This window comes from Anas acuta, chromosome 11 (assembly GCF_963932015.1).
Source record: "Anas acuta chromosome 11, bAnaAcu1.1, whole genome shotgun sequence".
Lineage (NCBI taxonomy): Eukaryota > Metazoa > Chordata > Aves > Anseriformes > Anatidae > Anas > Anas acuta.
Window position 1 is genome coordinate 9,885,919 of NC_088989.1, and position 22,247 is coordinate 9,908,165.

General features: G+C 43.9%; 2 protein-coding genes and 1 long non-coding RNA gene across 6 annotated transcripts in view; 1 reads left to right on the forward strand and 2 right to left on the reverse strand.

The window, feature by feature from the left end:
• PLXNB1 (plexin B1) overlaps positions 1-1,310 on the reverse strand; it is a 74,576-nt gene extending 73,266 nt beyond the window's left edge. For both annotated transcript variants that reach the window (XM_068694282.1, XM_068694278.1), the window contains exon 1: positions 1,221-1,310. The gene's annotated coding sequence lies outside the window, so the exon portion shown is untranslated. The remainder of the gene's footprint in view (positions 1-1,220) is intronic.
• A 1,669-nt stretch (positions 1,311-2,979) lies between these two features.
• On the reverse strand, positions 2,980-12,752 carry CCDC51 (coiled-coil domain containing 51). 3 transcript variants are annotated; one of them, XM_068694103.1, is made up of 5 exons: positions 12,617-12,752; positions 11,402-11,661; positions 10,926-11,272; positions 10,438-10,602; positions 2,980-8,888 (listed from the first exon to the last, which is right to left on the reverse strand). In XM_068694103.1, exons 3-5 carry the CDS (start codon positions 11,241-11,243, stop codon positions 8,112-8,114), a joined length of 1,260 nt encoding a protein of 419 aa, XP_068550204.1. In that variant the 5' UTR covers positions 11,244-11,272; positions 11,402-11,661; positions 12,617-12,752; the 3' UTR covers positions 2,980-8,111. The 3 variants fall into 3 exon arrangements, with proteins under 3 accessions (XP_068550204.1, XP_068550205.1, XP_068550206.1); XM_068694104.1 differs by having other exon boundaries at positions 12,544-12,617; XM_068694105.1 differs by lacking the exon at positions 12,617-12,752 and adding an exon at positions 11,943-12,472.
• Positions 12,633-16,681, forward strand: LOC137862263 (uncharacterized). Its single transcript, XR_011100152.1, has 4 exons — positions 12,633-12,769; positions 12,844-12,899; positions 14,190-14,277; positions 16,507-16,681. It is a non-coding gene; the product is annotated as an uncharacterized lncRNA (long non-coding RNA).
• Positions 16,682-22,247: the final 5,566 nt, after the last annotated feature.

Here is a 22,247-nt window from a genome sequence, read left to right on the forward strand (position 1 = left end):
GCACAAAGGCAGCTCGGTGCGCTCCTCTTCCCTCTGCTCTTATCTGAGACCAACCCACGGTGGGGGCACACCTGAGCTGTCAGCAGATGAGGGCAGAAATGTTTTGTTTTTTTTTTCCCAAAAAGGGAGTCAGGGCTAGGAGCTCGGACTCCTCGCAGCACTTGAGGTGGGAGAAAGCAGAGATGGGAGCGTCAGCCGCTGACAGTCCGCACCCACCTTGCTCCAGAGAGTTATGCCGGTAATTTTAATCTTATTAAATATTGTTAATCGCATTACTAACCTAACCCTTCTCACATGTCGGAAAAAATTTAAAGAGAAAATTCCATATGCGACCAGGCTATATGGTTTCTAGCCAGATTTCTGTTTTGGGCAAATCCCCGGCGTGCAGACCCCAAAAGGGCTCCATGAAAATGAGGGTGAGCGTGGAGGCAGCCTGCCCAGCCCCACGCTGGGTTTCCATGCAGGCTGCTAACTTGTGTGATTGCTTCTCCTGGGACTCCGCTGGAGGTCCCCAACCAAAGCAACCCCGTGAAGGCTGCAAACGGGGCACGGCACCGGCAGCGGGACGCCGGCTGCCCACGAGGGGCTCCGCACAATGACCCCACGGCAGCGCCTTCGTCCCGCAGCGGTGCCATACCTCTAGCTCCCGGCCACCGACACGCAGCGGGACGCGACGGGAGCAGCACCGGGACCGCTCCTTCTGCATCGCAGCCCCCCCACCGGGGCTCCCGCAGCCTCGGTGCAAGAAGCGAGCAAAGAAACGAGCAAAGCGCGGCCAGCACCCGCCGGGAACACCCCGAGCCCGCCGGCTCGCGGCTCCTTTCTCTCGTAGGGGCGCCCGGAGCAGCCGGCGGCTCCCGGTGCTGCTCCCGGTTCACCGGAGGGAAACCGGGGATGAAACCGGGGCGGGGGCGGCCACCCGTTACAGCGCTGTGTGCGGCGGGAGGATGCCGGGGGGGCTCCGTGCCCTCACCCCGATCCCCCCCTGTCCCCTCCCGGTTCCCCCGGTGCCCCCCCACGGTCCCGCGCCCCCGCCCGGCCGCGCCCATCCCCTGCGCCGAGACAAAGCGCGGCCCCCGGGCCGCACCTGCCGCCGGCCGCTGACCCCCGCCGACGCTCCCGGTGGCTCTCCCCGAGCCTGGGCGCTGCAGCTGCAGCGGCAGCACCGGCAGCGATACCGGTGCCCCCCCCCCCCCCACCGCGGCCCCGCCGCCCCTCACCTGCCGCCCCGCTCCAGCCGCGCCGCTCCCCGCCGCCCGCCCCGAGCCGCGGAGCTCTGGCCACGCCCCCTCCGCCTGGCCCCGCCTCCCCCGCCGCGCTCCGCCAATAGCAGCCGGCCGTGCGCGGTGGCCACGCCCCTCTCCGGTTCCCCTCTCCCTTTCCCGCCCCAGCGGACGGCGGCGGGCTCCCATTGGCTGTCGGCGGCGCGGGGGGCGTGGCTTGGGGTCTGCCCGCTCCCCTCAGCGGAGCCTGGGGGGGGGGGGTGGCCGGCGGTGCCTCCTCAGTGTGCGCCTCACGGGGTGGCTGAGGGGGTGGGAGAGGCGAGTGCAACTGGATAAATGAATAAATAAATGCATAAATAAATAAATACTCAAATAAATAAGTAGATCGCGTGTCTGAAAGCGTTGTCCAAACGCCTCTCGATCCTGGTGCCCGACCACCCCTCAGGGCAGAGCCTTTCCCTCACATCCAGCCTGCCCCTCACAGGGACGCTGTGGAAGAAGGCTGCTGGTGGGAGGCCCAGGGACTGCGGGGTCGCTAAATGCCTGCCCTCTTTGTTTTGCTCCACCAGCCTCTCTTGTTCGCACCCCCAAAATCCATTTTTTTGAGGTAAAAAATACGTGATCCTGCCTTGTGCTGAGGAACGCATACCCTTATCGCAAACTACAGCCTGTTGGGGTTAGAGCTCACTATCCCCATCTCACAAATCAGACATTTTAACTGCACTCAAATCGCTTCCAATGAAATCCAGCTTTGGTGACTAAGATTGTAAAAAACTATTTATTTTTTTTTCCCTTTGCTCCAACCCATTCCTGCCTCCAAACACTAATCCCCTTTGTACATTTCCTCCAGAGCCAGTCCCGACCTGCAGCCCCTTCAGCCTGGTAAACATCTGCAAGCTTTGTTTAAAAAAGCAGCGAAAACCACCACAAATACCAAGAGAGCAGACTGGAAAAGAGCAGCTTTTCCTCCCGTCCCACGGCAGGGCTGGCTGAGGGAGCAGGGCAGAAAGCTGCCGTGTGCTGCAGGGCAGTCAGAGCACAGCCTTCCCACTCCTGTTCCTGCACTCCCAGCCCTCAGAAGCCACCAGCACATCCTAAAACCACCACAGCCCTACAATCTCCCTCAGCAGGGAGGAGTTTCGATTGCTCTGCATAAAATCTTGTCCTGTTGTCAACTAAACGAGAGAAGAAGCTAGTTCTCAAGCGTTGCACAGCTGAAATCAGCACGACACAACAAACATTACATTATGGGACAAATTTGACTTAAACAGTTTATTTCCATTTGTTCAGAGGCGTTTTTACATATTTAAATCCACAAAGGATTCTCCTCTGTAAAAGCCCTTGTTCACGTCTGCTTCTAAGCAGGTTAGCTAAGTTTCTTACGTAACTATTATGGTAATCACAAGACTAGCAGCTGCTTATACTCCTTTTGATTTTCTTCTTCCTCTTCCTCCCATCCAAGCAGGGGATGAGACTGATTAAGAAAATCACGAGGGATATCTGAGTACTGTCTATAGCTTCTGGCCATAAACCGCATCAAGAACAGTGACTTTAGGGACCGACAGAAGGTTGACCACATCTGCCCTACTTTAAAGCTGACTCCGCTCCTTTCCAGTTTTCAGTTTGCCAGGACATTTGGAAAGAGCATTAAGATCTGGTGCCCAACAGCCCAGAACCTGCAGGAACCTAGTGAGAGACTCTCTTAGCACCACCTGTTTGCACAGCTTTGTGTTTTTTTTGTTTGTTTGTTTTCCCCCTCCCCTCTGCAGAACACAGCAAAAGAACCTGGGGATGCTTGTGGTCATCCATTTATCTCAGACCTGTGGCAAAAATATTTACATGTGATATGTCCAGTGTCACAAGTTGTCACACTCTCCACCGTGAACAGCAAGAACTAGAGGTTTTCCTGAAGCAGATCAGGTGTACCAAACTGATAGAGAGCACTGGGTGATCAGCTCAAGGAATCAACACACATTTACATGTATATATTTATGAATATATATACACGTGTTGATGCAGAGGGCAGTTCCTGAGAGCTTAGGATATGCCGATATTTAAATAGAATAATCTTTAATGGGCTAACTTGCCTCTGGCAAACTCACAGAAAGGCCAGCATAGGCTGCAGCCATTTAAAAACAAAGGCTTATTGCAGAAGCATACAAAGTTCTATTAAAAACAGCTTTTTAAAAAAATCCTTGTATAGTATTTCAAAGTTATTTGAGTAGGCACCTTACAAATTTGATTCTGAAAAATTGTTACTCATGTGATACTTGTAGGGTCATTCTTCATGCATGTACGTACAGCTGCAATATGCATTTTCCCTCTCTCCTGGTGCCTAACACCACACGACCCACAGGAAATGGGTGATTATTTTCTTAGCTGAATGCTTTATTATTCTGTTATAACTTCTGCTACAGGATAACCTGCACTAGGATGCCTATGACATCAAGTTGTCCATGGACTCTCCCACTCCCTTCCATTTACTGAAATAAATTATAAATAATAAAAGCAATGATTCCTAGAACAAAGAAGGCTGGAAGCATTTGACTGAATCCATACTGTCCCAGGGCAGGATCCACTTATATCTACATTAAACCTAGAAACGTTTGTCTACATTATCCTTAACTTCCCACGATGGAAACTCCAAACTCTTGCCACAACCAATTACCTGAACACTTAACTTTCCATAAAAACAAAAACTGTGGCCCAGATGTCTTTTGCTGTATTTAAGCCCACACCTTGTTTTGCTACCCACCAAATGTCAAACACCAGAGACTGCCTGCACTCCTCCATGTTTTGCAAGGCAGGTCATGAATATGAAACTTGCTAGCAAAAATCTGGCAATAAAACACATATCTAAATATATTACGGACAAACCCAGCATTGTTTCTCCTTCAGTAGCTCACAAACCTCCCTCCTACTGCAAATCTCAATCCCGTTCCTGAATTAAACAGGACATTTCTAACTCCTCAGCTCCACAGCAAGGGAAGGATTTCTTGAAAAACTCTGTGGAAGAAACTGTCTTTGCTAAACATAGTTACCATCAAATTAACAGGAGCACCTGCAATCTCCAGCCAGGATCTCAGGCTGTCAGGATGTTCAAAACTTACGTATTAATAAATATATATATACACGCCCTGATTGCAATACCACAGATAGTCTCTTTTGTTTTGAACTCATAAGCAACATTTGATATTTCTTTCCCGACTGGACGGAATGGCAAGTTTTCTCTTCAGAATGCACTTACTGTTAGAAGTCTGTACTGACTGACCTCATTGAATGCCTTATGCCTTTTTTTTTTTTCTCCTCCCCATAGCCATTAGGCTGTTTGCTTTTGAGTTAACAGTGGTTTCTCATAGAGCAACAAGAACTCAAAAGCGCTTGGCAGGAGCCAAGCTCAGACCACTGCCGCTCATTTTTCTGTAGTTATTGTCCACCAGCAAGCTTCCTGTCGCTGTTACCACGTTCCTGCTCAACTCAGCTTCTGTGTTTGGTTAAGAGTGGAAATAACCTCAGACAGCACTGGCTTTCTCTGATCTACACATAATGCATACGTCAATCCCTGGCCTCATTAGCACCTGCAAAAAGTACTGCAATATTGCAGTATTATCTATCATATTGCAATATTGCAATCACCATCCCTCTGAGCTGATGAACATTTGGGAAAGGGGGCTGGCTGAGCCATCCTACCCAGAGAGGATTTTGCTTAGAGAGAGCAAGAATGTGTCTGAAGTGCTTAATAAGCAGAATTCTCCTGCATGAGGAAAGCTTCAGCTCAAAGACCTCATTCCAAAAGCAAAACTCAACTACCCATTGTAAACTTTGTGAATAAATCTGCACAGCACTTTTTAAAAAAAAAAAAAAAAAACAAAACAAAAAAACTAGCGTAGCCTAAGAAGAGGACAACAACGAACCATTCACTTGGCCTTGCATGAATCATCAGGAGATGTCACACTGTCTATAGAGCAAGGCACTGTCAGTACTGCAAATGTACCTGAACTAATGGGAGCACTCAGATAAAACACTGCAGTGTGCAGCTGTGCTGGCTTTGTTCAAACTTGTGTATTTACCACCTGTGTTGCCATGACAGAGATTTAGCATAAAGTAGGGAACAGATTAGGAGTACAGTCCATGTCGCAGTGTCTTCCTGGATCTTGCCTTCAGCTAGCTCCAGGTACAGCTGTTGGTGCTGCAGCCACACCTTCTGGCTCCGGGGTACGCATATGGTGGAGTACCAAACTGCATGCCATTGCCACAACAAAGTGATGATTAATGCAGGATTGAGGGAACATACACATCTGTCCTCCTAATTGTTATTACAAGTTGTTGTTGTTTTTTTCCTAATTGAAATGATTCTGCTGTCACTTCGCATGAGGATTTACTAAGGCAGAGCACAACCACAGTAATCGAATGTAACAATGAATCCTGCCAGCTGTACGACACCGCACAGAGAACCTATTCCTGAATCTTCCAAACCCCCCATGGAGGATGAAATCCAGTTATTTTCATCTTGGTGTATATCACACCATCCAGCTCTTCTCAAATTTCAGGCTTTGTATTTTAAGCTCTCCCTCATCACAGATCTATTTGCTACTGATCTCATTGACAGGCTTTTCCTTCCTGTAGCTCCAGGTTAAAGCTACCTACAATCATACCTTCTTTCAATGGAAAAAAAGCAGATTGCTTTAAAACAATAAGCAACTCTTGATTTTCCTGTTCTTTATTTGTCATATATGTTTAACCTCAGACCGCTACTCATTTTCTGATGTTACTCAAAAATACACACATTTCAGTGAGCAGTGTTGCCTTTACTTTCATGTTTTGCCACCTAACATTCAGCATTTTATAATCGTGCTCACATATATAACCCATGCTTTTCAGTGATGAATATTTAAAATTCAGCCATTTACCTAGTAAGGGGGCCTGACGTTAGGTAGTTAAACCAGGGAAAAAAAAAAAAGAATACAATTCAGCAACTACTGTTGGAAACTACAAATAGAACCAATGTACCATCCTTTCCCCTTTGATTACACACTTCTCTGATTTTCATCACTTTCCTGCAAGAAGTAGAACCCGTAGAAACATTCACAACATGAGAAAATGTAATACTAGATTTGAAAAATTGCATTAATCTGTATGCACTTCTTGATGCGGGTAAACGGATGAGAATTTTTATCTCAGGTCTCAAGCCATCAGATGAAACAGCTTCCCTGACAAATGCTTGTTCACTTTACACACCAAGTAATCAATATATAAATCAGCAGCAGTCCTTCCCAAAACCACCTTTTGCATATTTCATCTCTTACAAGCAGTGAATCATCACAGGTCTTTCCTAATGGTGTTTATTCAGTCATATTCTAATAGCACTAACGATACCAAATGAAGTAGGTGCCTCATCGAGCAAACGTCCCTGTCCCAAAGATCTTACAATCTTAGAAGCTTACAATCAAAACCTCAAACTCTTTTCATATGGTTACTGGGCAAAAAAACGGACTGACCGAAAAAAAACAACAACAAACACACAGAGTGTATATTAAACAACTTCGTCATTGTGAAACGCTTACACAAAGGCATTGGAGCATGGGGTGAGGTTGGCAGACCTTCGCCAAGGTTTCACAGAAATGCCCAGCAGAGCAGGAGTTCCAAGTTTGGTTTGCTTATCTGCTGCCATCATAGGGAGAAAACTATTTCTTATCACAGTGAAACTAAAAACTTTTTGTTTGTCCATAGAGATGCTAATGTTTAGCTGTTAAGACAGCATTTTTCTTCGTTCTGCCATTCTTCATCCCTTCCCAGAAAATAAGGCAGCTGAACTTTTCACTTCTTCCCACATATTATTTTGGAGTAGCTTGCATAGCACTGTTATCATTAAAGTACCATCTTACAAACACCCGCTGTAGATCAGCATTTTAATTTCCAGGCAGGACAAAACTGAAAGAATAAAAACTGAAGACAGTTCCAATAAAAGATACTAGTAGGAATAAGAAAGCGATTGCTCAATAGATGACTACTACAACCACAAAATGGCTAGTGAATGACAGGTTAAGGAGGCTGTAGGGAAAGGACAATTGGCTTGCACCTGCAGAATGAACATCACCATACTTAACATATCTCTATATCTGAATCCTTTTTCTCTTTCCCTGTCTATTAGCCTTCGATGGCATGGAACTGTAACTAACATGGCTAAAGCTCCAGAAATGTTTTTGGACGCTTCATTATAAACAGTTCTAGGAGAAAGCTACCACGTGTAATTTAATCATGTTTTAAATGTACCATCTGGCTGTACAGACTCGTGAAGCTATACTTTGTACCATGATAACTTAAATCTTCCTTGGTTCATATGGCCCCTGTTATATAGCAAACTATCGCACTGTATCTAGAATAATTAAAAAAAAAAACAAAAAACAGGCAAGGGCATACGTATTTACCTGATTAGTAAAATGACTCCTAATGTTTTGTGTATAAACAAACTGCAAAATTATGAATAAATCAGGGGTTAAATTATAAAGGATTACACATGAAGCACTTTGATCAATGCTAGATTAAAAGAATCATTTGAACTGAAAAATCACAAATACAGCTCCGGAATGAAGGTCACTGATTGGCATGATATGCAGTACGAGACTGTAGAAGAACGAAACCGTGAATGAAGTCAACAGATGAAGCAATACAATTTCCTTCACTTGAGGAATTAAAAGACACACTGCAAGTGAAAGGCTTAACACGGAGCCTGCAGCAGCAGATGGACAGCCTTTACAAGTTTTCCAGCTGTACAGCAGAAAGCATAATGAGAAACACTAGTGCAAATTTATGCGGACTTGTACTCTAAGTACTTAGAGCGCAAGTTTACTTTTATTAATCTAGTAAATTACAGCAATTAGTTAGAGATCAGTTTCCTTTAAGTATCATATAGAGTACTGGCAGAGTAACAGCAAACACAGTACATGTGATTGCAGTGCTGTAAATAGAATTTCTCTTGATTTGTGATTCCAGTCTCCGCTCTGTGTCACACAATTCTATGATCACATCTCTCACAGCAGAAGCCTGTCCCTTACCCTCTGCTGAAGATCTCGGCATTACTCTTTCCAGAGGTCTAGAATGAACTGCAAGTTTAACGCTCTGCACGTCAGAAATTATTTGTGCTATACTTTCCTGCAGACTGTTAAACTGCTGTTGTAAACTCCCAAGACATGAACTGACTTGTTTAGTGTAGTTTAGCTGCTCCTTTAAAGGAATTAAAATAGAATCTAGTTTTATGGAGTCATTCCTGTCTCCTCTTGCTAACAAAGCACCTTCTTTTATTTCCTGTGATGTCCTTGCTTGCAGCATGTTTTTCAGGTCTGCTATGACGTCACTGAGATCCTTCTGCTGCAAGTAATGGCTGGAGGCCTGTTCTTTGATGGCTTCTTGCAGGTTTATTGGGCCCTTCTGTGCTTCAAGCACCAAGACTTTCAATTCTTGCAGCCTTACTCGATTAACATAAGTAGAACCAAGAACACCTATAATGGCTCCCAGTACAGAGCCAATAATAGACCAGTTCTTTGTTTTTTCAGCTCTTGTTCGCTCTTTCTCGTGGCTTTCCCTTACAGCTGCAGAGAAGAGAGAGAACTTTTCTCGCTCAGATTCTTCTGCGTTTAAGTAGGCAGCTCGATACCTCTTCTCTTCCTGCAAGAAACACATTTTGATTTGAAGAAGCTATAACATGAAGCTGAAAAAAGCGTGAAAAATGAAAATGATGAAAAAAAGGGAAATGAAGCATTAGTTCTGTTTCATAATTTTCCCTTTTTATTTTCTTTATTAATCCTACTTCAGTCAGCGAGACATCATTTCAACTCAAACCTAAGAAATAGAAAAGGTCATCAAGAATTGCAACTGAAGATCATCTACACAACAATCTGTCATATGCTGATGACAGGAAAGTGGTACACACAGGCAAAGCTTTTCTCTCCTCACCAGGTACAGTTTTTTGGCTCTGCCTACTTTGCCAAACACTACCTTTACCATGCTTCTCTCTTTCAATTCTAAGACACCTAAAATGGGAACTGAAAATAGGACTAAAAAAGGTGTCCTGGATAGGTTAATTTCATGAACATACATACTTCTCATTCTTCTGCTTTCTCTTTCTTTCTCTGCTCACGTGTGCATCTTCCTTTTCTGCCTTTGCCAGCTTCAGCATGGCAATTCCTTTTGTAAGCCACTATATTTCAGCAAAACACTGTAAAGTATTATGGTTATTTTCCTGAAGTAAAATTCTGCTGTTTTTTATAGTAGCGAACCTGTCTGTCAGCTAAGTGCATTCCCCAAATTATCCCATTCTTCTAAGCACACATTCCTCTTGTAACACAGAGATACCACCTTACAGACAGTGGTAATTTTAGCTCTACCTTCCTTCGTAGTCATGCAGAGCTCTATTCTTGAGATTTCATCTGCACAGACTTGAAGTATTATTTGGACAGCTCTCTTTAGTTCTTTTCTGTTGCTCTGTGCATTGATCCAGGAGCTCCATTTAAGCTCAGGTTCGTGTACCCACTCCTTGCCTGAGCTTTGCCATAGGCGTGCCTTTTTTCCTGCTGTCCTTGCAGTTTCATTTAGATTTCTGGGCTGACTTTGGCTGCTACCCTGCCTTTATCTGTGACTGATGGACTGTTGAAGAACATGTTCTTATCACCATGGTTCATCCAGGTGAGGTGCTGCAGGACTGCACCCTGTGGGTACAGGATACCGCCCCTGCCTGTGCTGTGGTTGACCTCATCTTCTTGCTCATCCTCCCTCGTGGAGCAGCCTGGCTCTTTTGCTCTCTGACAAAAGCCTTAGAAAACTGACTGGGTGTTGCAGCCAGATGGAAGACAGATGAGAGAGTTTTGATGGGTTAACAGCCAGAAGTGAACTTTCCTCATCACATGGAAGGTTAATTCCTCGAATCTTAGCTTTTTGTTGGCATGCACCTGTCATCACTCAAACAATTAGTTTGCTAGGTTCATTCTTTCAGCTTTTGTCTCCAAATTTACTACCTTGTTTTAACACCAGCATATGATTTCCATTGCATATCAAATCATCTACAATAATTACTTTAATTAAAACAAGTATAATAAAGACTAGCTTAGACCACTGTTCTTCAACAGTAAGATGCATCTACAACACCAGTCTCTACCAATAAAAGCAACGCACACAAGTTTTCATTGTATTTGCCATCACTCAAATACCAACAAGTTACCTGCAGCAACCTGTGTTCCAGAGTAGCCAGCTCTAAGTACTGGGTGTCATCCCGAGAGACCCTGTCTAAGCGGTCCCGAATCTCCTTCAGCTTAGTCTGTTGGGCTTCTACGTTTTCACGAGCCTCTCGTACTATGCCTCGAGCTATCATAAAGACATTTTCAGCCTGAGAAGAGAGATTATTTATTTTAGAGGCTTATTACCAGGCACATCTAAATTGATAGTTATATGAATTTCAGGGAGGAAAAAAACAAAAACAAACAAACAAAAGCACTCCATTACAATCTAGGGGATATGCTACATTTAATAAGACGACTAGACTAGAACACAATCATAGTATCCTCACAGCTAGTTAAAGCAGAAAGTCATAGTTCTCTTTGGAGGCTCCTTTTTTGCCTCGCAGTGTTCATGCTTCATATTGCTTAACTCATAATTTTTAAACTTTTAATTTTAAAATTTATTTATTTTTAATGTTTTGTCCACATTTACCTCCGTCACTTTTCCCTGAGCCTCTCGAACTTCATTAATGCCAACAAACTCTTCATATTTGTCCCACCAACTCTTGCCTGTTGCAGATATTTTTTGAAGGGAGCTTTTCCCCATAACAGTCCCAGTTTCTGTCAGCCGGCTGAGAAGACCCCTGGCTGTTTCTATTGCTGACTTGGCTTCAGGCTGCTTAGGTCCCGAGGAACAGTAAGTTCGCACCACGTGTAAATTCATTTTTTGGCAGCACTTTATCATAAAATGGTGATATTGCAGGCCACAGGACACCGAGGATACACTTGATTTATATTTCATTGGCCCCATGTCTTGAATTTGCTCACTGAAGAAAAGTGCTACAAGGATGAAGAAAAATTTTATTAAAATAAGGCTGGTAAACACCTCTTAAAACTACATGTATGCATCAGAACATGAATAAAATTCTAGAATGACCAAACCATCACTAGTTTCATGCTGTTACTCACCTAGGACATGTTCCACAGTTTTCAAAGGACAGTCCTGCCAGAGATTCCTGCTTTTCTGCTGTTATTAAGTACTTTTGCCATGTTTTTTGATTACTGATTTGCTCGTTGCATGAATAGCAATCACATGTTACAGATCCAGTATCAGCAGGAGTAGCTTCAGAGTAATTTAATGCTTCAGTGCAGAAGTGACTGCCATTGGAAATTTTGTTCTGTGTTTTCACGTTTGAGCTTGGTGTACTGTGTCACTTGTGCTAACAGCTCTGGAAAAGAACAGAAAAAAAAATTTAGAGGGGTTAAAAAAATAAAGAACTCAAAAAGGTGAAGAAAAGAGGTTCAATCATTCCCTGTATTTTATACTCCACAGATATATGAAGCATTGAAGAGTTGAAAGCAGAGAGAAAACACAGAAGTGCTAACGTGTACATAATTTTTTTTCTAATTGACTACCTACAAAACTAAAATACAAGGAAGAGCCAAAAGACCATACAACCACCAAGCAGCAAATGCAGACATTTTAAATAGCTTTAACGTTCTTGCTTACCCTGCAAAAGCAGACTGCTTATTCCTGCTTAATGTCTGCATTGATACGTAAAGATTTTAATTTTCTACTTGGCACATTCCTCTAAAAACGATAAACGGGCAAACTTTCAACTAAGGCTTTTTATGGAGTTTGGGTACGATTATACGAGGTTTTGACCAAAACAACACTAAAAAACAACAAATGAATGGCACGAGAGAGCTTGATACTTGGTACATGTTTTTTGTTAATTTAAGAAGTTGTACATATGAATTTTCTTTTCCACCCAGGGGGCGGCGAGGCCCTGGCACAGGCTGCCCCATCCCTGAGGTGCTGCAGGCCAGGTCAGGGGGGGGGGGCTCTGAGCACCCTGCCCTAGCGGGTGGGGCCCTGCGTGTGGCAGGGGGCTGGAACCGGGTGCTCCTTAGGGTCCCCTCCGCCCCGAGCCGTCCTGATTGTGTGCCTTCAGGTGGCAACGACACCACAGCCGTGCCCCAAGGAAGGGACGGTCCCAGAGGGAGACATTTGGGGTCTGCCCCCACCCGCCCCGTTACACAGCCCCGCCGTACACCTCCCGACACAGCACACCACAACCACAGGGACCCCCCGCACGCCCCCTCCTCACCTCACCGAGGCCCTCCCGGTGCCCCCCCCCCTCCCCGCCCGCCTCAGCTCCGCATCCCCGGGCCCTGCCCTACCTGCCCCGGGCCCGGCCCGGAAGCGGAAATCTCCGAGCTCCGGGCGGTGACGGCGGCGGCGGCGGCTGAGGCGCGGGGCCGGGCGGAAGCGGGCGGCTGAGGCGCGGAGCGGCGCGGAGCGGAGCGGGGCGGGCGCCATGTCGGGCCGGGAGGGTAAGGCCGGGCCCCGGGGCCGCCGGCACCGCGCCGCGCCGAGCCGCGCCTCACGGAGCTCTCTGTCTTTGCAGGCGGCAAGAAGAAGCCGCTGAAGCAGCCGAAGAAGCAGTCCAAGGACCTGGATGAGGTAGGGCGCCGGGGGGGGCATCCCCTTCACCGTCCCCATCTCCATCCCCTTCCCCTTATCTGTTTCTGCTTCTGAGGGTTGTGGCAGCCGTGACTGGAAAAAGGTAAACGTGATGCCTCTCTGAAAGATGAATTGGTGATTTTATAAATAAGTTTTGTCATCAGAGAAATGCCACAGCCAATTAAGGGCTTTCAAGTGTCCAAGTTACAACAGTGTAAAAGCTGATATTGTGTATTGTAGTAAAGCTGCCAGACAAATGTGTTCTGCAAATGAGTTCGTGTTCTGCAGAGCTCTGTGTATGGGGAGGACAGCAGGTATCGGGCTCTTGATAACTGTCAAAGTGTGGGTAGGAACAGGGCCTAGGGAAGTGATGGAGGTGAACGGGCAGGTGGCTGCTCTGGCACACTAAAACCTGTTACTGACCCTTCAGTGTCTGACTACAAGGATAAATTGTCTGGGGCTAAGCAAGAGTTTGTCTTACATCAGGCTAACATTTTGATTATCGCTGTGGTTGGCCGGCTGACTAACTTACTGACAGTTCTTCTCTTGTCTTTGTAGAAAACAAAATTTGGAGGGGCCACAGACTGTCAAAAGGGCAAGTGATCAAAGTAATCTTAAATTGGAGAAAGCTTGAAGGAAAGCAAAGGGATTTATTTAACTAAGCATGTATGCTACGGCCCTTTCTTTGGAAAGAACAATTGACTTGTAAAATACAAGGAGTGGCTAAACTTCAGGTCCACCTGAAAGGGTTTGAGACAGAACATACACTAAATGTGTACCCTCAAAACCAGGTGTTGCAAAACAAAAATCACACAGGCCATATAAAGAAAATATCGTGTGGCAAATGTGATATAATAACATCTCCTTTCATCTCAGCACAGCAGTAGTATGTGTGGGCATTGCATTGATTCACTTTTTTTCTCTTTATAGCATGGTAGGGAGTGATTTACTAGTAAAAACATAAAAAAAAATCCTGGAAAACCCAGAGAGAGAAACAATATTTTGTTCTCTTGGGGGGAAAAAGGGAAGTAAAAAGCTCACATTGTAGCAAGGGGAGTTTCAGCGTGAAGAAGAGGAAAATGTCCCAGTTTTAAGGAAGCTGAGCCATGGACTGGACTGGTGAGGAATCTCAAAATCCTGAGTTTCAAGGAAAAATCCTACCGTCCCTTTCAGCCTTGTTGTCTGTGAAGACTGTACATGTTAGAACATTTCTTTCTCATTGCTTATCAGTTGTTTTTAAAAAGTTTCAGGGGAGGAGATGCTAACACACTCTGTTGTTCTTTTCTTTAGACAGATCTGGCGTTTAAACAAAAGCAGAAGGAGGAGCAAAAGAAACTTGAGGAGATGAAAGCAAAGGCTGCTGGAAAAGGGCCCCTCGGTAAGTGAGGTGCCATACTGATAGGAAAAAAAGGGGCTTGCTGCCTTCAAAAGTCTAATGGTTTTGCTTGTACCTTTCAGTTATTCAACATGCACTGGTAGGATGATGGCAGTTGCAGATGATAAATAACAAAGAGATGCTAATTTTATTTATTTATTTTACTGTGAAATTTCACCTCCAAATTACTGATGCAGTTTCTGTTTTAGGAGGTGTAAGTGTACCGGGCATGCTAAGCTGTTCTCGTGGGATGGTGTAGAGAGATTTGGGCTCTTATTTTAGCAGACCACCCTTTTCTTTCCAGGAACATTAAGAAACACATAGGCTTTGCCACAGTTCTGGAAGTTTAACAAGTGCAGTAATTGTTTTCTTGAAGAATGAATTTCAAGAGCAGGAGATTCCTGGCGGGGAAAACAACAACAAAAAACCAACACTCTATGACTGGAAATAAGTCTGGATTTGGTGCTTTTGCTTAAGTGACTGTGCAGCATGCTGTGCCATGGGAGAGGTTTTGCAGTGTGTTTTGATGGTGCATCCAGCCCAGTCGTTGTTTCAGACAGTGGTACTGGAGTTCTGTCGGTGTGAGGCTGTCCACTCACCCTGTATTCCTCCAGCGTTTGTAGTGATTGCACTAGGGATGTTGAAGGGTACATCCTGCCTATTCCTTGGAGGTGCTTTTGTCCTGTGTTCCATTAACATGGCTAATCCCTTCTCCATTCTATAAAGAGTGTTAAACTTTACTCTTTGCTTCTCATTCTTTAGAAAAAAATAAATATTGAGAGGCGTTAGAAGGACCTTCCCAGCAATCCCACAGCAAATTCAATTTCACTAACTATGCTTGCATGGAATCTTGTCAGATGCTGTTTGGAAATTCGAAATCCCTTGGATTCATTTTATCTGTGCACTAAATGATACCCTTAGAGAGTTCCAGCAGGACAGCGAGTAAGGATTTACCATTTACAGAAGTCCTGTTAACTTTCATGAAGCTGTTTATCCATTTGCTTTATTATGGACTCTATTATCTTGCCAGAGACCAAAGTCAGACTTGCTGGTCCTTAGTTCTCTAGTTTCTTCCCAGAACCCTTCCTGTATCTGGGAGCTGTGCTGGCAGTGAAGCTGGCAGATCACAAGCACAGAAGAGTAACATGAAAACAGTCCTCTGACACGGTGGCTGTAATGATAAGTTACAAATCCTAGCCAGCAGTTCTGCAATTTCATATTTGAGTTGATGTTCTTGGAGTGGAATGCAATCCAGTTCCACTAACGTGCGATATTTCTTGTCTGTTTATCTGAAATTAATCTAGCTCCTCTGATTTATCTGCTTACAAAAAAATGTGCTGGGTGTGGGACTTACAGAATGTCTTTGGCATTACATGCTGATGCAAAAAAAAATCCCTGAACCTCCCTTCTGTGTCCTTACCATCCTAAACTTGTTCTGTGTAGTACGCTTCCGCTGCAAGTATGTCTGTATTTCTTGATTGTTCTCACTTGCCATTATTACTCTGTCTTCTTCTAGATGAATTTCAGTCATCTGGTCCGTGACCAATGAGAGTGAAAGCAGACAGTGATTATTGTGTTATTACAGCAAGGCAACGCTCTTGGAACACAGCGCAAAGTCTGCTGTTGACTATCAGCCCTTGCAGCCATGAATTCTGTAGCCCTCCTGTGCTTTTCTCCTTTTCACTGGTCATAGATTACACATGCTGTAAAACATGGCATTTGACAGAAAAAGTGCTGCATTTGTTGCTGTGTTAATATGTGTCATTCCTTGATCCTGCTTTATGCTCTTCAGTAATGGAGAGTGCAAAGAACAGAGGCTCTTGTAATTCCAGTAGAGCTTCAATCCCAACTGGGGGCTCTCGTTGTTTTAGAAATACTGATGCTTTTATTCCTTTAGCTTTAAATTTGATTTGACCAGACTATATAACTGCTGTATAAGAAATAAACAACGCACAGTGTGCAGGGAGGAGCACAGGAATGGTTGAAATATTTAGTTCTGTTGTAGGTTTAGGAGGCACATTTGGTTCCAGGGGAGACTTGGTTTCTGATGTTAAGTTACTCATTTAGCATAAAGTCTGTAAGATCACAAACACATGCGAAAGCAAAACCAACTCTCTGGTGGGGATCTGAGTTGTACAGGCAGTCTAGCAGGGATTTGATTTGACAAAGAACTAAACTTGTAGCTAAGATCTCTGTCAGTTGTTTAACCAGTTGTGTTGTTTCTTTTGGCAGCCAGTGGTGGAATAAAGAAGTCTGGCAAAAAGTAGCTCGATCGAACTACAATGTAAGATGTGATGGAGTTATTCAATGGACCTGCAACATTCTGAACATCAAGAAAACTCGCTAGTGCTTAGGTAACATTGTACATTTTGTTTAGTCAGAATAAAACTTTTTTGTTAAGAGGTGATATTTTCTCTTTACCTGTAGGCTTTGTTTTAAGATTGGCTTTGCTGGATTATACTGGAAATGAAACTTCTTGAAGACTACTTGTGACCTTCTGTAGGTTGACTGCATCTGCTGGTTTGGTAGCCATTTATGAGAATTAGTTTAAACTTCTGCATTTTTTTTTTTACAATGAGAGCCAGGGCCTGAGTATTAAACTTCTACAGATTTCAACCTGGAGGCTCAAGCTTACTTGCAACTGCACAAGGTGTGGCTAGATCAGCACATGCTCGCATAAGAGCTGGAAAGTCTCTCTAAATGAAAAGATGGGCTATACTGCCATCACCAGAGAAGTGGTTAACTTGGGGACAACCACTGTCCAAAATAAGCCAGTTTTGTAGTTGCTGCTTGGGTATACTGCACTGCCAAGCCCCTTGCTGTTGTGCTACAAATAGTCACCTACTCCTTCTTTTCCCTGAACTCCTGCAAGAGCTCCTTTATGCTCACAGCAATGCCCTTGGGGGAGGGAGTAGGAGGAGGGGGCATGGTGCTTACAGCACTAGAAGTGATAGCAGCGAAGATACCCTGGGTATGGAAACTTTGGGGAAGGGATGACACTTTGTTGAGGTAGGAGAGAAGTGGGAAAGAATTAACGCAGGCTGCACCCTTCCTGAGCGAAAGGTGATGGTGGAACAGAAGGTCTCTGTGCGGGGTGGGCCGGTGGTGGGGGGCAGTGCTGTGGAAGAGCCCACAGATATGGGCTGGCTGGGCTCCTAGGGAAGAGCCCTGAGCTCTGTGGACACACACAAGGTGCTGCTGGAGGTCCCCAGGCTGGGTGGAGACCCCTCAGGATGTGGTACCCCCATCCTCCTCACCGATGGACCTCCTGCTTGGTGGGCCAGGTTTTTTGTCTGGGGGCCCTCAGCCCGAACCACTGGACAGGCTGCCTGGGGCAGCAAGGAGCTGGGCCTCCCCCCTCAAGAAACCTTCGGAACCCTTCATCTGTGCAAGTGGAATGCTCTCCAGCACGTGGATGAGGTCTTAGAAAAGAGTGCTGAAAGATATTAGGCATGGTTTTTCACGATATTTTCAAAGAAACGGGCACTTTGACTTCAGGAAGCTCAAAGAAACAGCTCACACATCAGCAAAATGCTGCCAGCTATGCCATGGAAGTACACTGTGTGCCATTTCAGGCTGGGAAGCACAGATGAATGAAACTGCAAATTCAAAGTGCTTGGGGAGGCTGAGCAAGCAAAGAACAAAGCTGAGTTATCAGGGTTAATAAACTTGCTTCAGATCTTGCTTGAAGGTGGAAAGTTGCAACATTGAAGATTTCCAACCATACATGAAGAAAATGACTGCAAACTCCCCTCTAATCACGAGAAGGTATCAATATTTACATAGCTCAATTCATACCTAGTTTGAGGCATCTTCAACACTACCCAGAATTTCCATTAATAGAAGATAATTGACAGAAGATAATTATTTTATGAGGACTCGTGTGGTATTGTAGCTTGGATTTGTGGTATTGTGTACGCTCCCCTTAAAGCATAAGTGGCTCTGAAGTAGACATTGCTATGAGCCATTGTAAGCAACCTTGTAAGATTTTCACCCAAAATACAGATTTTTTTTTTCCACAAAAAATGCCCATCATCAGTCTATATATTTTTGCCTTAAAAAAAGAAAAAATATTCTGACAAAGGCTAGTGCCTCTGTCTCAAAAAAGATACACAAACACGTTCTTGTTGAAGGGCAGTGTTCCTTCTCCTTTCTTGGTATTTTCTATGGCTGGGATAAATAATTAGGTAATTATTTCTGTGCAGAAAAACACCCTTTTCTTCTTCAAACACTAACAATCATATGCAGTATTCTTGATTGCCTCCCAGGTATTCCTATTATAGTGGAGCTTTGCAAGACAGCAAATACCAGATCACAGCTCTCAGTCCTTCTGGAAACCTCTGACCTCTGTAATGAGATGTGGAGTGTACAATACTACCAGGGTGACTACATTAAAAGGGCTTGAATAAAAACTCTGACTGAGCACCAGCTCTGTCTGCGGAAGCCAGTGGTAGAAGAGTGCAATTCACAGATACCTTCATACCTAGCGCTGCAGCAGCTGCTTCCATTAACCCAGTGAAGAGCAACAAATGATAAGAAAGGGAATGAAAAGGTTTCCAAATGAGCCCTTAGTGTTTAACATGCTTTATTAAAAGCTTCAGCAAGGATAAAATGCGCTGAATGGCTCACTTAAACTAGAGAAATTATGTGAAGTGAGAGTGGAGTGAGAGTTTTAAATACTTAATTCCTGTTCCAGTCAGAAGGCGAGCTGAACGCAAACCATTGTGAAGCAAACAGACATTGGTCTGTGACCAAGATGCTTTTAAGAAAGGTATCGGGCAGGAACACCCTGCAGTAGACAGCAAAAGATCCGGGATAAGCACTGAATGGTGTTTGTTAGCACCGCTGCATACAGGCTGGAAGCCTCTTTGAGTGATACAAGCAGAAGGACCATTCTCTGAATTCTGGTCACAGCTGCAATCTGAGCTGGAAGGCCAGGGAACTGCACCATTCATTATAGCCATACAGGACTTCTATCAGCAAAAGCCCACGTTACCATAAATATCTATCAGGTTTCAGACACTTTGCACTTAAAGGTCAAAGCACCACAATCACTGTGGGGGTGGTGATGGCTGACCATGATCTGGCACCTCTGCGTATCAGTTGAAATCATGACAGGCGTTAGTGCTGGGCTGGCAGCTCAGCACCAGGGCGACCTCCTCCATCTCCTAGATCCCTCTCCTTAGATAGGGCCAAACTCCTTTTAAACTTTCCAGAAGAAGTATGAGTTATTTTTCCCTTAGATACTTACTGAGAATAGTATTTACTTCTCCCACTGTGAAAAAGGAATTTTATTTCGTTTAATTAGAGAACAAGCAGAGCACTTTCTTAATTACAAAGTAAACTTCCAGCTAGAACTGTTAAACTTCAATAGAATCTTTATGAAAGTTCAAATTTCTATGGCCCACTTGAGGCCGTATCTTTGACAGAGGGGAAAATAAATGTAATAATTTGTATGCTCTTGGTACATTTTTACATTTGTTCTTGCCTGTTTTTAACATCTTTAACAGCTTTTAAGATGAAAAGTCAGTACATTGGGTCTTACAGGACAAGGTAGGATGTAAATTTTACACATTTCAACAAAATTGTCTGCTCTAAAGGGGATTCTCTGGAGATCAGATTGAGTCCTGCCAGCCAGCCAGGGCAGGTGAAGGTTGAAATTCAAGCATGCCTGAACACTTCTTGCATTTTGGACAAAGATAACTTGCGTATTAAAACAATACTTACACAAAGATGTGGGACAAAGATGCCTTAGATATGTTGCCCAAGAGCCAGGCCCTGGCCCTGGCTCTGTGGAATGCACCAAAGGCAACACGAGCCACCACTGGTACCTCCTGGGGAAGTCTACATTAAAAATGTAGACATTGAACTGCCTTCCTGGCAAGAGTCCTCCTGTTTAATATTAGGCCATAGAAATAAAGCTGACAAAAGAACACTTTGATCATAAGTTTTTACATAATACTGTTAAAAATGGCATTCGTTCCTTAGTGCAGCTCCAGCTCAGTGTTAAACTCATGCAAAGGCAGCACAGCTCTTACATCACACACATACATAACACTACCCCCACTCTGAAGGGCACAGAAAATACAAAGCCCAGAGCGCAGCAGGAAATGAATACCGATGATTAAAGTAGTAGCAGAATAGATATAAATATTGTTTATAGGGAAATCCAAAGGGATACGATTGCCATAATGAATTCCAGTTATGCTCTAATATTTTAAATGCTTTGCCCACTCTTTGGGGTTAGTTCAGCTCCGAGAAAATCATACTCTGAATCATACTCACTTTCTGATTCATGTGAGGTCTTAAATACAAAACATCTCTAGGGTAAGTCAGCCAGACTGGAGAACTGGGTTTGAACTTTTGCAGTGCTACAAACTTGCTTTGTAACCTTGTTTCTGCTTTTTTTTTTTTCCCCCTGCAAAACAGGGACAATGTTACAATCCGACTTCAGAACACCATTCCGAGGCTTAATTCATGAATAATTGCCGTGTATTGTGATTCCAGGCAGAGAGACATTAAGTACACAACCCAAAACATCCCTAAAATGCTTCACTTCTATTCAAACGGGGTTAATTCTGCCATGCGATCCTACAATTATGTACACATCTAACAGGATTGCACAGACTCAATGACTTAAAAAATTACAGCTTTTCCTTCCACCTCTTGCTTCTATTATTGCCTTCAATCAATGTACAAGAAAACCAAGGCAATTTGCTTCTTGAAACTGTGTTCTGACAGGTTCTTATCTTTATGGAAGAAAACTGCTAAAGCACAGTGCAGCCCTTTTAAACTCAAAATTAAATGTGGGGTGACACAAGGTTTGAAAAATTTCTCCTGGAATTGGGGTCATCAGAGTTTTTTAACATTATGAAATAAATAGCAGTGAACGGGTTTATACTGGCAGTTTCCTGTGGCAAATTTGTAAGATTAGAGTGCCACCTCGTGGATATTGACTAACCTGGGGTTGTACCAAACAGCAAGGAAAAAAACCTGTGCTTTGATGCTGTCACATTTGGTAAAAACAGACAAATCTGTAACCTCTTCCTCTAAGTTATTAGTATAAAAATCATTATTTATGTTCAGATTCTTTATTCATCCTGAAGAGATTCAAGGAAAAGAAGACTTATAAACCCTAATGCCATGCTCACCAGCTGAGTTCAGGTCAGCAGCAGCAAAAAAGAGATACTGTGGATGTTGCCATTAATACTGTCATACCATCCTTTAATTTTAGGTCTTTATAGAGAAACAGAAACCTAAAGTTATCATAAAGCTCCAGTCTCTTAACCATTTGGTAGCAATAAAAATACTGTTGTATTTTGTGCCTTTAAAATGGTACCACTGGTGCTTTTGTAGGGTGTTATTTCTGCTGTAAGCGATATAGGAAGAAGAGAGATGGAAGTGCGTTTAGTAGCTGAGGTTAAAACATAGTTTGTGGACAGTGAATGTGTTCTGCATGCTGACAAGTTTGCTCAGTGACCTTGAGCACTGCTTTTTGCTGTGGTAGTGACATTGCTGTTCACCAGGCTTTGCAGAACAGCCTGAGATCCCACTGACACACCTAAGAGTAGCATGTTCTCTGTGTCTCTGCAATTCGCTCTTTGGTTCAAATGCCCATTAATTTCAGAACATCACTGCCATTTAAATTTACACAATCTACAGAATTGCCCATTCTAGCACACTTTTCTAGCTTCTATGAGCTTTTAAAATACAAATAGGATGTACCTAAACTGCTTTCAGAAATCATAATCTTCTAAATGGTAAGTACGTATTACTGTCATTTCCTGAGATTCTGAAATAAAAAAAAAAAAACTTGTTTGGTAGAGGTCAGCCTGCTTTTATACATAAATCACCACAATTAACAGCTTTTAGGGGAAAAAAAAAGTATTAAATAAAATAAAGACGCATATATGATGTGAGAAGAATGTACTCGAACAATTCTAAGAGCATTTTCTAAACCAGTAAGACAGCAA

Coding starts and splice junctions, on each gene's coding strand:
- CCDC51 (XM_068694103.1), bottom strand. CDS start 11,243: ATGGGGCCAATGAAATATAAATCAAGTGTATCCTCGGTGTCCTGTGGC. Junction 10,603..10,925: donor CTCAGGGAAAAGTGACGGAG/GTAAATGTGGAC, acceptor CTCTCTTCTCAG/GCTGAAAATGTCTTTATGAT. Junction 8,889..10,437: donor TGGAACACAGGTTGCTGCAG/GTAACTTGTTGG, acceptor TGTTTCTTGCAG/GAAGAGAAGAGGTATCGAGC.